Source organism: Trematomus bernacchii, unplaced genomic scaffold (assembly GCF_902827165.1).
Source record: "Trematomus bernacchii unplaced genomic scaffold, fTreBer1.1, whole genome shotgun sequence".
Classification (NCBI taxonomy): Eukaryota; Metazoa; Chordata; class Actinopteri; order Perciformes; family Nototheniidae; genus Trematomus; species Trematomus bernacchii.
In genome coordinates this window covers 625624-639806 of record NW_022987905.1, presented here as the reverse complement: position 1 = coordinate 639806, position 14183 = coordinate 625624, and the positions used below count along the sequence as shown (strand labels likewise).

The window sequence follows — 14183 nt, the reverse complement described above, 5'->3', positions numbered from 1 at the left end:
TTGACTATCTAAATATCCATTTAAATAAAACACTACTAGCCATTTTCATTACATTAGCAGCACTAAACTTACTCTGTTTTTCACGTGGGGAGCGGGACCAAGATAACTTTCCATTTTTGGAAAGTAATGTTTCTGCTTGTGTTTGACAGACAACAGGAGCATCTGCATGGGGTATTCAGGGTGGACAATTTGACAGAGGATTTCTCTGAAAGTACAAAATAAAAGTATTTTATAGTCTTTGCGCTAGTAGTCTAACTACTGAGTCCAAAATGATCAGTCTTCGAACTTAAAAGTATTTGTATTGCTCGTCACATATAGCAGCAAGACAGGCATTGTTGTACCATGGAGGGGACTTTGACAGGAGAGTATCAAGAAGTACACAGTAAAAGTATTTCATAGTATTTGGGATAGTTGTACAACTGATTCCAACTTCATCAGTCGTATCATGGCCAAAAATAATGTTATCGCTCATCAAAGATAGCAGAAGCTTGTCAGTTTTGCACTGTGTAAAGGCAAAGAGTTAGAACCTTTATTTTGAAGAGTACAGCGCAAGCATAGGGCAAACTAGCCAATCAGAAGCAAGGAGGCACTGGAGACCCACCCACCTATGGAAACGAAACATTGAGTGGTATACTTGTTTTAACAGTAAGAACAGAAAAACGGAAAAACGAGCTGAATTTCCGTTTTTTGGTTTTGGGGCAAAATTGAAAAACAAAATAACGACCCGTTTCTGTTTTATTATTAGTTTCAATTAAAACTAAAAAACAAACGGTTAAAACGTACCTTGGTCAGAATAATCCTTGTATCTACCGTCCAATTGTTTTTCTTTATTAAACACGTAAACGGAAGAGCGTCTGAGAGACGTTGGTAACACTTTACAATAAGGTACACAAAATGTGCTTAGTTACTGCTTAGTTACTGAGGAACTACTAGATAGTTAATGGTTACTTAATGAGTAGTTCCTCAGTGACTGTGATGGATGGTTAGTTAGTTACTGGTAAACAGACTGGGGGTACTGTATTAATGAATCATTCGTTAATGGTTACTTAATGAGGAGTTCCTGAGTTAACTAATGGTTAGTTACTGGTAAACAGACTGGGGGGTACTGTATTAATGAATCATTCGTTAATGGTTACTTAATGAGGAGTTCCTGGGAGACTTTGATTGAAGCAATGGTCCGCTGCAGCAGGGCACTTTTAAACCTGCCATCTTCGGCTGGCTTGGGTCCCACACTGGATCAACTGGTGGAGGTGGATCCGACTCACGTTTTACTGCTTAAGTCATCATTATTTACCTTACCATTACTTAGGCCGTTTGGGTACGGTAAACTCAAGGAACGCAAACAAAAACAGTAGTTACCCATTACCTCATGATTACCTTACCGTTACTAAAACAGTAGTTACCCATTAACTAATGCTTACCTTACCATTCCTTAAGCAGTGTGTGTCCCCTCAAGTAAAGTAATGCATCAAAAACAGTAGTTACCCATTACCTAATGATTACCTTACCGTTACTAAAACAGTAGTTACCCATTAACTAATGATTACCTCACCATTATCTTACCATTAGTTAAGCAGTTTAACAAACAAACAAACAAACAAACAAACAAACAAACAAACACTGTTGATGACAATGACAGATCTACAGCCACTGAAGTTTTACATTTTTATTCAAACAAGGATGAACATAAAAATAAAAAAAATGAAAATAAAAACCACTTTTTATAAAAAAAAACTAAAAACAAGTGCAAAGCAAAAAATCATCCATTCCTTCCTCACTTCCCCTTTGGATTAATGGATAATAGTCCTCCATTTGTCTTTAAGTCCTGGACCTTCCCCTCTAAATTGTGGTCCTTTATGGCAGACTTGCACATCTCCGAGAAACGGAGAAGGGTTTCCCCCTTCTTCAGTGTTCCCCGGATATCTTGGAAGATGCCCGGGTTCACAGCATGCAGTTCTGCAATTCCTGCAGTGTCGGCAATGGTTTTGCGGTCCACTCCTACCGCTCTGTAAGCCGCCGTTTTATTGTTGCCCTTGTTTACCGCCTCAAGAACACGCTTGTAGCGGGTTATGGCGTCTTCTGGGGTCAGGACTGAAACAGAAAAAAAGACAAATATTTAACTATTTAACAACAGTACTTTGTTGTTGCCTATCCTAATGATGTCTGTAGTGCAGAAATCAGTTTGGATATGGGTTTATTAGTATTGATAATATTCTTGTACTAGTGTTATATAGTGGTAGTGTAATCCTTACATACAAAATTGTGTAATGAATTGGTGTAGTGTAAAGGTATTACTAGTCGTGTAGCTTTGCTCAAAGTAATGTTTAAATGTTAGTTATTGTGTTTGGTGTGTGTACCTTTATATACAGAAGTTAGGTTTGGGCAATCAGCTCTACTTTTATCCAATCATGTTTAATAGAGATAACTGATAAGACGATCCACAATGTGGATTTAACGCTATATCGAGATTGCTCCGTTTCTAATTTATAAGGCATCAATATTGCCAAGTTTTAGCCTGGCATCCTCATGTCTCAGCAGCCTTTAAATGGAACAGTTTGGAGAAGCTGCTCTCCCTGTTTTTTTTTAAAAATCTGACACTGCAGGTTAATGTAAGCGTGCAGAGACCAACAGAGATGGAGTTGTTTGGAAACACTGGTGTCACTCTGAACAGAGCGACATCACAGCATGTTCTGTTTAACATTATAGGCCTACTTATATTCAGGGATGCAAACACACGTATGGTGAAAAAAGAGAGAACTATTCGAAACAGAAAAAACAGCGTGATATACCATCTGACAAAGGCCTGCGCTATAATGCTTCAATTAACTGGCTATTCTTTATAATATCCTCTGATCAATAGGAGACAGAGATGTTAAGTTACAAATCAAGGGTTTTTATTATTATTTAGATCAGGGGTGGGGAACTTTTTTCTCTCAAGGGCCATTTCAATTTTTACAACTTTCTCCAAGGGCCGTACAAATGATTGAACTCAATTTCTGCTTAAAAATACTAAAATCACAGCCCATTCATTTCGCCTTTCTTTCATGCTGTGCAAAGAAAAAGCAACCTCTTAATCCAGATATTTTACCATGACTCGCACATGCATGCATACACGGTTGTGGCATGACCACCAAAACAGAAAGATATGGACACAAGATGTGTGCAAATTTGTTTTTAAATGTTGAAGTTAAATGCATCAATCTGGTGCACTTTGAGAGCAAAATTAAGAGATCTATGGACACATCTCCCAACACCCATATGAAACAGACCTGTAAGCAGATTTCTCTTTTTCTTTATGGATATTTTACAAATCACTCCCCTTTTAAACTGTATTCTTGTTATTTAAAAAACGTTTTTGTTACTGTCAAAGTATTTTATACCTGTTTTTAATTTAGTCTCTTTTTTTTATATAACTATAATGATCATATCAAGGTGTGCCTTAACCTCACTGAGCTGAGGTTATTTGAGCCTCTCAGTCTGTCAGGAGAGAGCTCTCTTCCACCTGGTTGTAGAAACAGCTCTTTATAGCTAGCTAGCTAACCAGATGCTAATAACAACAGATCGCCAATGGGCTTACAACTAAAGACACAGCCACGCAAAAACTGCGGCATGTATTTAGGCATCCTTATGGGTACTGCAATATTTGAAGTGCTGGAGCGGCGTTCCGTTGTCCGTCAGTCTGTGAGTCGGACCCCCCACGCCCCCAAAACGAAAACTCTTCGGTTCTCCACGAATTACACAAGTCACCCAAATCAGCGTTAAAAGGTTAGCCTGTTTTAATTTTGAACGCAAAAAACAATGCTGTGTTAAAATAAAATACTCTCGTTTCTAGCGCCCTAATGTCATTTACTTATTTAACAATTTAACTAATTTAACCCATAAGAACCCAGACCCATTCTACTTTTGGGGAAATTAAGGGGAACATAATTTAGACTAAATAGACCACATTTCTGACAATGTCACATTGAACTTTAATGGTAAAGTAACTCTTATTTATAACTTAATGAATGAGGAGGATTTTTTGATTTAAATTTGTTTGAACATTCTTTGAATTGAAGAATAAAGAATATATTAACTAAATATAATTGGATCAGCTAAATTAACTGAGCAGATCATAATCATATTTCTAATTGTGACATATTTGTTACTCCAGATTTACTGTGAAAGTTTAAGGTTAATGTCCCGATGTGACATCAGTGTCACAGCGATTTTTATCTAATTTGTTTCATATCAATTTGATCAAGAAATGTTAACAGGTTAAATGTAACAAAGGACATGTTATGTAAGCATTTTAATTCTTAAATGGCTTGATTTGTACCTTTAGCAACCAAAAACAAGCCTCTGAAATGTAGCTAGTTCTGTCACATGTGTTAGCCCGGCACATGACCCACCAGACTGTTCAGGGTGTGTCACTTAAGGACTTTATGAGATAAAAACAAGTCTAAAGCTGTATAAGGAACTTTACAGAACATTTAAATGTCATGTAAGCGCTTTGAGCTCCAGGAAGGGGCTTTATAAATGTAATGTATTATTATTATTATTATTATTATTATTATTATTATTATTATTATTATTATTATTATTATTATTATTATTATTATTATTATTATTATTATTATTATTATTATTATTATTATTATTATTATTATGTAACAACTGTGTCACGGTGGGTCCTCGTGGTTTAGCTAGCAACCTCAAATCAGATAGCACAGAACAAAAAGTGTAATACATGTGTCAATTGAGATGATTTCGCGAAGCAGTGTTACTAATTTTTCAAATAAAAAAGAAATTTCAATTCATACTTACATTCTGACAACAAACGCTTGCGGGACCCCATCTTCTTTCGTTTGCTTCTCCTCATGTCCATTTTCAGCCGAGATGCACGTGACAGGCTCATGGCCAATCGTAGCACGTGAATGCTATGAAGGGGCGTGTCTTGCGTAGTGCTCCAGCCGGATCCCGATTTGCAGCGCATTAACACTTTATTACGGTTTTAATATTTTAATTGTATATCAGTGAAGATACAGAAGCTGTGCTTTGTCAATTTAACAAGGAAGATGAAATACCTGATTCAAAACATCAAAACTATTGGTTTGAATCGTGTGAACAAGAAATGAGGATCAGGGTGCTCGGGCGCTAGTGCTCTCCGCGGCGGAGTTCGCTGTGCTTCAACTTCCGGTCTGGCCCGGCAGCGGCAGCACATCTTGAACTACGCTGGGTGTTAGGGTTTGTGGACGGACCGCAGTAACGCAGTAGTAACGCCGCAGTAGTCTATGGTTTTAGGTTATCATGACACTGCACACCAAACAGACTTTTAATGAAAATGGAATTGCTTCAAGGAAAAATGAAATGCAAACTCTGCAAAAAGAGGAGGAAACTGGAGAAACACTCAAACGTCGACGGACTGCAGTGGTAAGTCTTACATTTTTAGCACAGGTTTTAACGATGACTTCCTCTGTTTACTGATATGTAATGTTACAAAGATAAGTTCTTTATCAGGAAAAGAGGACTAGGAATTTACGATTTGTCTTTTGTAGGAAGTGCCGACGTAAAAAACACAGAGGGAAAACGACGAAGAAGTCAGTGAGGTGTTTGTCCCTGTTTGAGAGGAGCAAATTATCCTTGTTCAGCTGGATGAAATACATTTACAGGTAATATTAATTCATCAATAATATCAGTCATTTCCTCAGAGCACAGCAAATGAATGCCTGTAAGTATTACGTTTATTTTAAGCATGTTGACTGTTGTTTAACATTGCCGATATCTAAATGCTAATTTCAGTTAGCGCGTCAATTCCGTTATCCATTATATGTTAGCATTGAGCTAGCTGACGAAGCGCTAGTTATTTGGCAATTCACAGCGCAGGCTGCTTGGAGGTGTGGCGGGGCACAATAGGGGCGTTCACACCAAGTACTTTTCCCACAGTAGTTCATGAGAACTTTAGTTCATGAGAGCTCTTTTAGTTCTGATGAACTTAGGCGTCGTTTACACGAGGACAAAGCGGCTTGTATCTGCATAGTTTCGCGTGCGTATAGCCTTATTATTTACACGAGGCCGATAGAAATGGACCCCACAAACGATAACGGGTCCCAAGGTGGATAGATTTGCAAACGAAACTCTATGGGGGGTCAAACGAGTCCGTGTAATCGCCTCTATACGAATATTTCCTGAAAAAATAATGATAGCCCCACCTCTCCTGCTCACTGCTGTAGCATGGCCAGTAGCCATCTGTAACGATCAACTATCAAAAATAGCTGTGTTAATTAAACGCACAAGGGGTTCTTGAATGAAATAATATTATAAAAGGCAAACCAGAATTGTTAACGCCCAATATACTCCTTAAACAAAATAAACAGAGTCAGATTTCATGCATTGATCCATTATATTGACAATTTTCCAGCCAAACAACACAAACAAAATTAAACAGTCCGCTCTGCGATACACCAAAATGGTCTTTACTGCCTAATCCAGGCCATTATTGTTCATTGCTCCTGCGCCCGTCCCAGAGGAGCGATCTCACCCGGTGTTTGTAGAGAATATCTCTCTTTCTGAGCGCGTCCTCTCCACGGAGACGTGCTTCTTGGTCGGTCGATGCAATATCCACAGATTCAGTTTCTTTCAGTTAACTTCCCCGTTGCATTTATCCATATATTTACATGCTGAGGAAAGTACTATATCCCACGGAATACCAGCAATCGCCACACACACTTCCTCCTGTCAGTAGCTACTGCTAGTGCTACTGCTACTGACCATGCTACAGATGTTACAGATTAGTGCAAAATCTACAGCTCCTCTGCCACAACCATCAGCAACAAGTGGACATGGAGAATTACATTAACTACTACATGTTGCTAAATCCACCGCGGGGCATAAACAGAAGGGTAGCCATGGCAACATTGCTGCGGGGCTGCTCCGGAGTCTTCTTCGCTGCTTTTGGTGTATTTTGTGGCGGAAGTTACAGCGCCACTTACAGTCCCGGCATATGTACTACAGCGCCCGACACGTTCATGTTACGTGTTCAGTACTACATGCGTTTTACCCATAGACTGTATATATAAAGGTTTTACCTTTACCCATGGATGCACAATAAGAACGGACCCATATCGCCTTACCGTTCGGGTGTTCAGAGCAGAGCTCCCTGTTGGAGCGGCAGAGCGTGATGTGAACAGAAAAATGTTTCTGTCGCAATATTATTTAAGGAATCGTTGAGCTAGCTAACTAGCATACATTAGCCGCGTTCACACCGGAGTACTTTTCACCGTACTTTTCGCGTTTAGTTCACACCAAAAATCGTACTTAATCTCGGGAACTTTTACCCCCATTTTTAGTTCCCGCTGAGAGATCGTACTTTCCTGTGGGTAAAAAGTGCCCCAGTGCTGATTGGCTGGGCGAATTGCAAACCACGCCCCGTACAACTGTGAAAATGTTGTGTAGAGCCGCCATTGTTTTTCCTCGCTACAAAAACTCAGCGCACCAACGGAGAGTAGTTTGTTTTTGAAAGCAGTTATGGCAAGCATCAAGAAATGATGAGGAGGTGTCGGCGCTTCTGGAGATCTACGTCGAGGACGCGACCCAGGGAATGCTACTGAAACCAGTTCAGTAGCTTTCACTCGACCTGGGAATCGTGCACAGCCCCACGGCACACCGGCTAAAAATAAAGAAACTCAGGCAGGACTACAAACGGCGGATTCAGTGGCCAACGATGACGACCACGACGAAGGTAAAATCAACTACATGCACTGGGGTTTTAATCTGCACAATAATGGTCTCAGATGTACTTTTATTTGCTCAGTAGATCAAGCTAGCCATGCTAGGCTGAATAGGCTAACACCGGCCCCGAGCTAGCTACATCTAGCTAGCTAGATGTTCTCGGCCGCTATGAAAACGTTTTGACTTGTGAATAACTGTGCAGTGTTTCTGTAATTTGCTTCACTAACTCATGGCACTAATCGTCTGTTTCAGGCGAGGATGGACAACTCTCGGGATTGGAAACAAGCGAGCTTTGCATTCTAGATCACAGCGCTCGGTCGTCCCCCTTACCAGCAACCAAACGCAAAGGTACACACACTGTAACTTTGTCTTGAAAGAACGTTACGCATCGAACTGATGTTCACAATCATGTTTATTTCCTTCTTGGTACAATTATGAAACAGCGTGAAAACGTATTCGCCTAGACCGGCATTTACAAATGTTCGCGCCTTTTTACTCTATCACAAACATTGTAAACATCCGGGCTAGAGGTCACATGACTTCCGGTAAGAAAACTTGCCTCAACAACATTAAACAAAGTTCAAGCATACATGAAGCACTCTTCAAAAAGGAACAATCCTCCGTGTTTGAACCTCTTAAATCGCTGCATAGCCGATTTATTTGGACTGGATTATCCCAGAGAGGCTAAATATTCTTTATAACACAGTTTCAGATTTGTGAAACCTTAATTCTATTTGTGAAAATACAAAAAAGGGAGATTTCAGTGCTTTTTTTACATGTAGACCACATTAGACCAGGTCCTGATCTAAAACCACTATACCTAGACTCATCAAATCTGGACTGGATTATCCCAGAGAGTCAAAAGATTCTTTAGAACACAGTTTCAGATTTGTGAAACCTTAATTCTATTTGTGAAAATACAAAAAAAACATTCCTAGTATGTTGTAAAACTACATGGCGACTAAACAGATCTTGTATCTTGCTTATTTTCCCCTCTTAGGAAAGCGGACACGGGATGCAAATTTCTTTGACACCGTCCAGGCGTTGGAGGACCGGCGTGCCGTGGTGAAAGAGTCGATGCACGGGGATCAGATGGTGCTGTTCACCAAGGCCCAGGAAACGGAGGACAAGATGCTCACCAGTTCATTTTATATTATTGTTATTACTGTTATTATATAGTCTTGATACAACTGACACTTTATTTTATATTGATAATGTTAATTTACATGTACAACTTCTATTTTATTTACATAAAAAATGTGAACTTCTATTTACTGTTAAACAGATCCTGTATCTTGCTTATTTCTCCTGACACTTTATCTTTAGTGACCTGTGTAGCATCCTATACATCACATGTAAGTTATTATTCTGATACCATCATGTTTCATCGGTTATAAACTGGCAAAGCTTTATTTGTCATTTATCATCAATGTTGCAACCTTGTGGAGGAATGGCAGGGGCACATACACAAATATGATAATTTATATCATTTTAAATATTATTTGACCTAAAACTAAATGTTTTTATGATTGTCCTCTGAGGAGGACATGGGGATTTGCAAACTTTTAATTCCCCCCCCCATTTTACACAACAGAAAATGGAGTCCACTATGGGCCGAAACTAACATGTAGGTTTCCATAGTGTTTATGGCAGACGGATGCAGTGGGTCTCAGGAAGATATATAATAAATAATAAAAGGTGGGTTTGCTGCTGAGCCTATTTACTGTGCATACAACACACCTGGCACAGTTTATTGTTATTACATTGCCACACTGTACACTAGGGCTTTGCAATTGGCGGCCCGCGGGCCAAATCCGGCCCCGGGGTGATATTTGCTGGCCCTTTAGTTTTTAACATTATACTCAATCTACTTTTTTTTTTAAAGATTTTTTTTTAAAGGATTCTTTTCTGGCCAGAGTGCCTTTTATTCCAGAGAGGGTGTTACATTGAGAGATAGAGGGGAAGACATTGCCTGAAAACTTCTGCGGGCTCAGGTTTCGAACCCACCTACTAGCTACTGTAGTGACAACTCCTGTCATTTATTGCATCTCTGCGTGAATGATTAGATGATGAATGAAATCAAATTAAATAATGTTGATGGTTAAATTAGCTTCACATGTAGGCCTACTGAGTTCTGAACTTGCCATTTAGATCTAGAAAGGCCTTGGGGCTATGTTGTTTGATTTAATTAAACACAATATATGCACTCCACTATGCTGTATCTGAAGCTCTTAATATGATTGCTCGTATTTCAAGCCATCTTTTTCCCGGCCCCTTGCTTTGGATCATTTTCATCAACCGGCCCCCATTCCAAACTAATTGAATAGCCCTGCTGTACACTATTGTAATGTTGCCTGTCTTGACTGGAAAATAAAAGAGAGAAACAAAAGCACTGTACAAAAGATCAGCTTTATTGTCAAAATGTTTACAATGTACAATTTACACGCTGTTCAGATGCCTCATAAAGCTGGGTCGCCGGTAAGGCAGTCCATTCGTCCCTGTACTCATCATTACTTTCACAAAGGTTATGTAATATGCAACATGCTGCCACCTGGATTTTGATCTTGTCCATCTTGCAGTCGTTTCTTTTCATCAAGCACCGCCACCTGCCCTTCAGTCTGCCAAAAGCGTTCTCCACCACCACTCGTGCTCGGCTTGTTTTGTTATTGTACGCAAGTTGCTCAGGCTGCATTAACTCAGTTACAAAGCTGTATAAGCACAAAAAAACAGACACAGCAGCACAACTTCAGTCGACTCCATCTCCATCATGTCTGAGGTCGGAAGGTAAACAACAGATGCCTAATGTAGAGCGAGTGGATGGGCGTCGCAGTATACGCGGGAAGTTTTTCTTCTTCTTCTTCTCTTGTTTTGCAGCGGATTGCAAACAACTTTAAGGTGCATACCGCCACCTACTGTACTCGCCGTGAAGTGGTTTGTGGCCTGCCAGTAAAGCCAAAGCAGAAGAAGAAGAAGTGACGTCAGCGGCTCATTTGCGTAATCTTCCCTGAGGGAAAAGTACTCCGGTGTGAACGCGATCTGTACTAAGTGCCCTGGGGTAAAAAGCGCCGGGGCTCTGAGTGCCGGAACTAAGTACAGGAAAGTACTTGGTGTGAACGCGGCTATTGTCACTATCTGTTAACATTAGCTTTAGCCTTCGTTTTCTAATAGTTTTTTTTCATAGGCTATAAACAGAGGTGGTATAAGTATAGATCTTGTACTTGATTAAAAGTAGAAGTACTCAGATATTGTACTAGAGTAAAAGTAGAAGTACTCAGATATTGTACTTTAGTAAAAGTAGAAGTACTCAGATGTTGTACTTGAGTAAAAGTAGAAGTAGCCTACTCAGATATTGTACTTGAGTAAAACAGAAGTACTCAGATATTGCACTTGAGTAGAAGTACTCAGATCTTGTACTAGAGTAAAAGTAGAAGTACCAGAGTGTACGAATACTCTGTTACAATACTCTGGTTGTGGTGACTGATGTTGCACTCTCTGATCATTCCTGTGTTTTCTTTGAGAGCTCTATTTCTGTTCACAAAAATGTTCAGAAAGAGGTAACCACAAAGCGATATTTAACTGAAAATACTAGGGAAATGTTTACTCATAATTTCTCATCCACACTTGCCCCTGCTAACATCTCAGTAAATGAGCTAGTAGATCATTTTAATTCAAAAATTAAAAATGTTATAGATACCATTGCTCCAACTAAGGTAAAGGAAGTGATTAGCAAGAAAATATCTCCATGGAGAAAGGCCATGACCGTGAGAACAGAAAAAAGAGAGTGTCGAAAAGCTGAACGTAGGTGGCGAAAAACAAATCTCCAGGTTCACTTTGAAATCTATAAAGAGAGACTTGGCCTTTATATTTGGAATTGAAAAACGCACGACAGTCTTTCTTCTCTGACATCATTACCAAAAACAAAAACAACGCACGTGCCTTGTTTGCTACCGTCGACAGACTAACTAACCCCCCAGTGTCAGTAGCCTCTGAATTTCTATCCACCAGGGCGTGCAATGATTTTGCCTCCTTCTTCACTGACAAAATTCAGAAAATTAGACAAGCAGTCAGTGCCTCTACATCAGGTACAGCAAATGTTTTGTCCCTATGTCCACCTAATATCAATTCAAACACCATGACACAATTCCATCAGATTAATGGTAAAAACTTAGAGGACATTATTCAACTTCTGAAATCCTCCTCCTGCTGCCTTGATATTATTCCAACAGGATTTTTCAAAGATGTTTTTCCTTGCATGGCCTCAGATCTACTTCATATAGTAAACACATCTCTTCACTCAGGTATTTTTCCAGAGGCCCTGAAAACTGCAGTCATTAAACCGCTCTTAAAAAAGAATAATCTAGATGCCTCAGTAATGAACAATTACAGGCCAATATCAAACCTGCCATTTCTAGGTAAAATCATTGAAAAAGTAGTATTTCAACAGTTGAGTAACTTCTTGCATTTAAATAACTGTTTGGATGTGTTCCAGTCAGGATTTCGTCCAAACCACAGCACTGAGACTGCTCTTGTAAAGGTCTTCAATGACATCCACTTAAACACAGACAGTGGCAGAACTTCAGTGTTAGTATTATTAGATCTCAGTGCTGCATTTGACACTGTTGACCACAACATATTACTAGACCGACTAGAAAACTGGGTGGGACTTTCGGCAACAGTTCTAAATTGGTTTGAGTCCTACTTAAAGGACAGAAAAAACTTTATTTATATAGGTAAATACACATCTGAGTTGACAAATATGACATGTGGGGTACCTCAAGGCTCCATCTTGGGGCCTCTTCTCTTTAACATCTACATGCTACCACTGGCTCAGATAATGAAAAACAACAAAATAAGTTACCATAGCTATGCGGATGACACACAAATTTACGTAACAATTTCACCAGGAGATTATGCTCCAATTCAAACACTGAGTAAGTGCATTGAACAAATCAATGACTGGATGTGTCAGAACTTTCTCCAATTAAACAAAGATAAAACTGAGGTAATGGTTTTTGGAGCCAAGGCAGAACGTATAAAAGTTAGCGCTGAGCTTCAGTCTGCAATGTTCAACACAACAGATAAAGCCAGAAATCTAGGTGTAGTCATGGACTCTGACCTGAGTTTCAACAGTCACATTAAAACAGTTACTAAATCAGCCTACTATCACCTAAAGAACATATCTAGGATTAAAGGACTAATGTCACAGCAGGATTTGGAAAAACTTGTCCATGCTTTTATCTTCAGTAGACTCGACTACTGCAATGGTGTCTTTACAGGCCTCACTAAAAAATCTATTAGAAAGCTGCAGCTAATTCAGAACGGCGCTGCTCGAGTCCTCACTAACACTAAGAAAGTGGATCACATCACTCCTGTTCTGAAGTCTTTACACTGGCTTCCTGTGTGTCAAAGAATAGATTTCAAAATATTGTTGCTGGTTTATAAAGCTTTGAATGGTTTAGGCCCAAAATACATGTCTGACCTACTGCTAAATTATGAACCATCCAGAACCCTCAGGTCTTCAGGGACTGGTCAACTTTCTGTCCCCAGAGTCAGAACTAAACATGGTAAAGCAGCATTCAGTTATTATGCTCCGAATATCTGGAACAAACTCCCAGAAACCTGCAGGTCCGCTGCAACTCTTACTACTTTTAAATCCAGGCTGAAGACTTTTCTTTTTGCCGCTGCTTTTAATTGAACTATTCACATCTTAAACTGCACTGTAACTTTTAACTTTTATCCATGTATTTTTTCTTTTAATGTTTATTTTATTATCTTTCCTTTTTAATGACTGATTTTAAATGCCATTTTTAAAATGTCTTCCATTTTTGTAAAGCACTTTGAATTACCTTGTGTTGAAAGGTGCTATATAAATAAACTTGCCTTGCCTTGCCTTGCCTTACAGTAAAATTCCTGCATTCAAAATGTTCCTCAACAAAAAAATTGGTTCAGAATGTTTCAATGTGTGATTATTCTAATAGCTTAAAAATACATGCGTAGATGCTCTGATATAGGGAAACTTGATAGATCAAATTAATTAGCAACATTTCATTTTGAGTAATAACAAATGTCTAATGTGAATTATATAATTAAGCAATAGCTCACGACAGGCCGTGGTATATGCTCATTATATCACAGCTAAGGGGCGTGGTTCGGCCCGACGTGAAGCGGAGGGTCGACAACCCCCTTAGCTGTGATATAATGAGCATATATCACGGCCTGAAGTGAGCTATTGCTTTTATAAAACGGTTACCAAGTGTGGCAATATGAATGAAAAATACACACTCTAATTTAAATAGTTGTTATTATTAAATAATGATGTTCAAAATAAAATAGTCCGTCCGTTGCCTTCTGCACAAAACATAGTGCGAGGTGGTTGCTATGCAACAACACTAACAACAGCTAGCGAACATATTAGACAGAGAGCGTTGATCCATTATTTGGCTATTTATTTACATTAATGTGTATGTTGCCGT

The 14183-nt window shown here is 39.2% G+C and overlaps 1 protein-coding gene across 2 annotated transcripts in view; it reads right to left on the bottom strand.

Moving 5' to 3' along the window:
* Window positions 1-1681: 1681 nt before the first annotated feature.
* LOC117470158 (coiled-coil domain-containing protein 106-like) overlaps window positions 1682-14183 on the bottom strand; it is a 35509-nt gene continuing 23007 nt past the window's right edge. Inside the window, exons 1-2 of one of the 2 annotated variants that reach the window (XM_034114741.1) lie at window positions 4807-5114; window positions 1682-2091 (exon numbers count right to left, since the gene is read on the bottom strand). In XM_034114741.1, coding sequence (XP_033970632.1) covers window positions 1775-2091; window positions 4807-4975 — 486 coding nt within the window. In that variant the 5' untranslated portion in view covers window positions 4976-5114 and the 3' untranslated portion in view covers window positions 1682-1774. Of the gene's footprint in view, window positions 2092-4806; window positions 5115-14183 lie in introns of those variants that run through there. The other variant, XM_034114740.1, reaches the window with a different exon arrangement.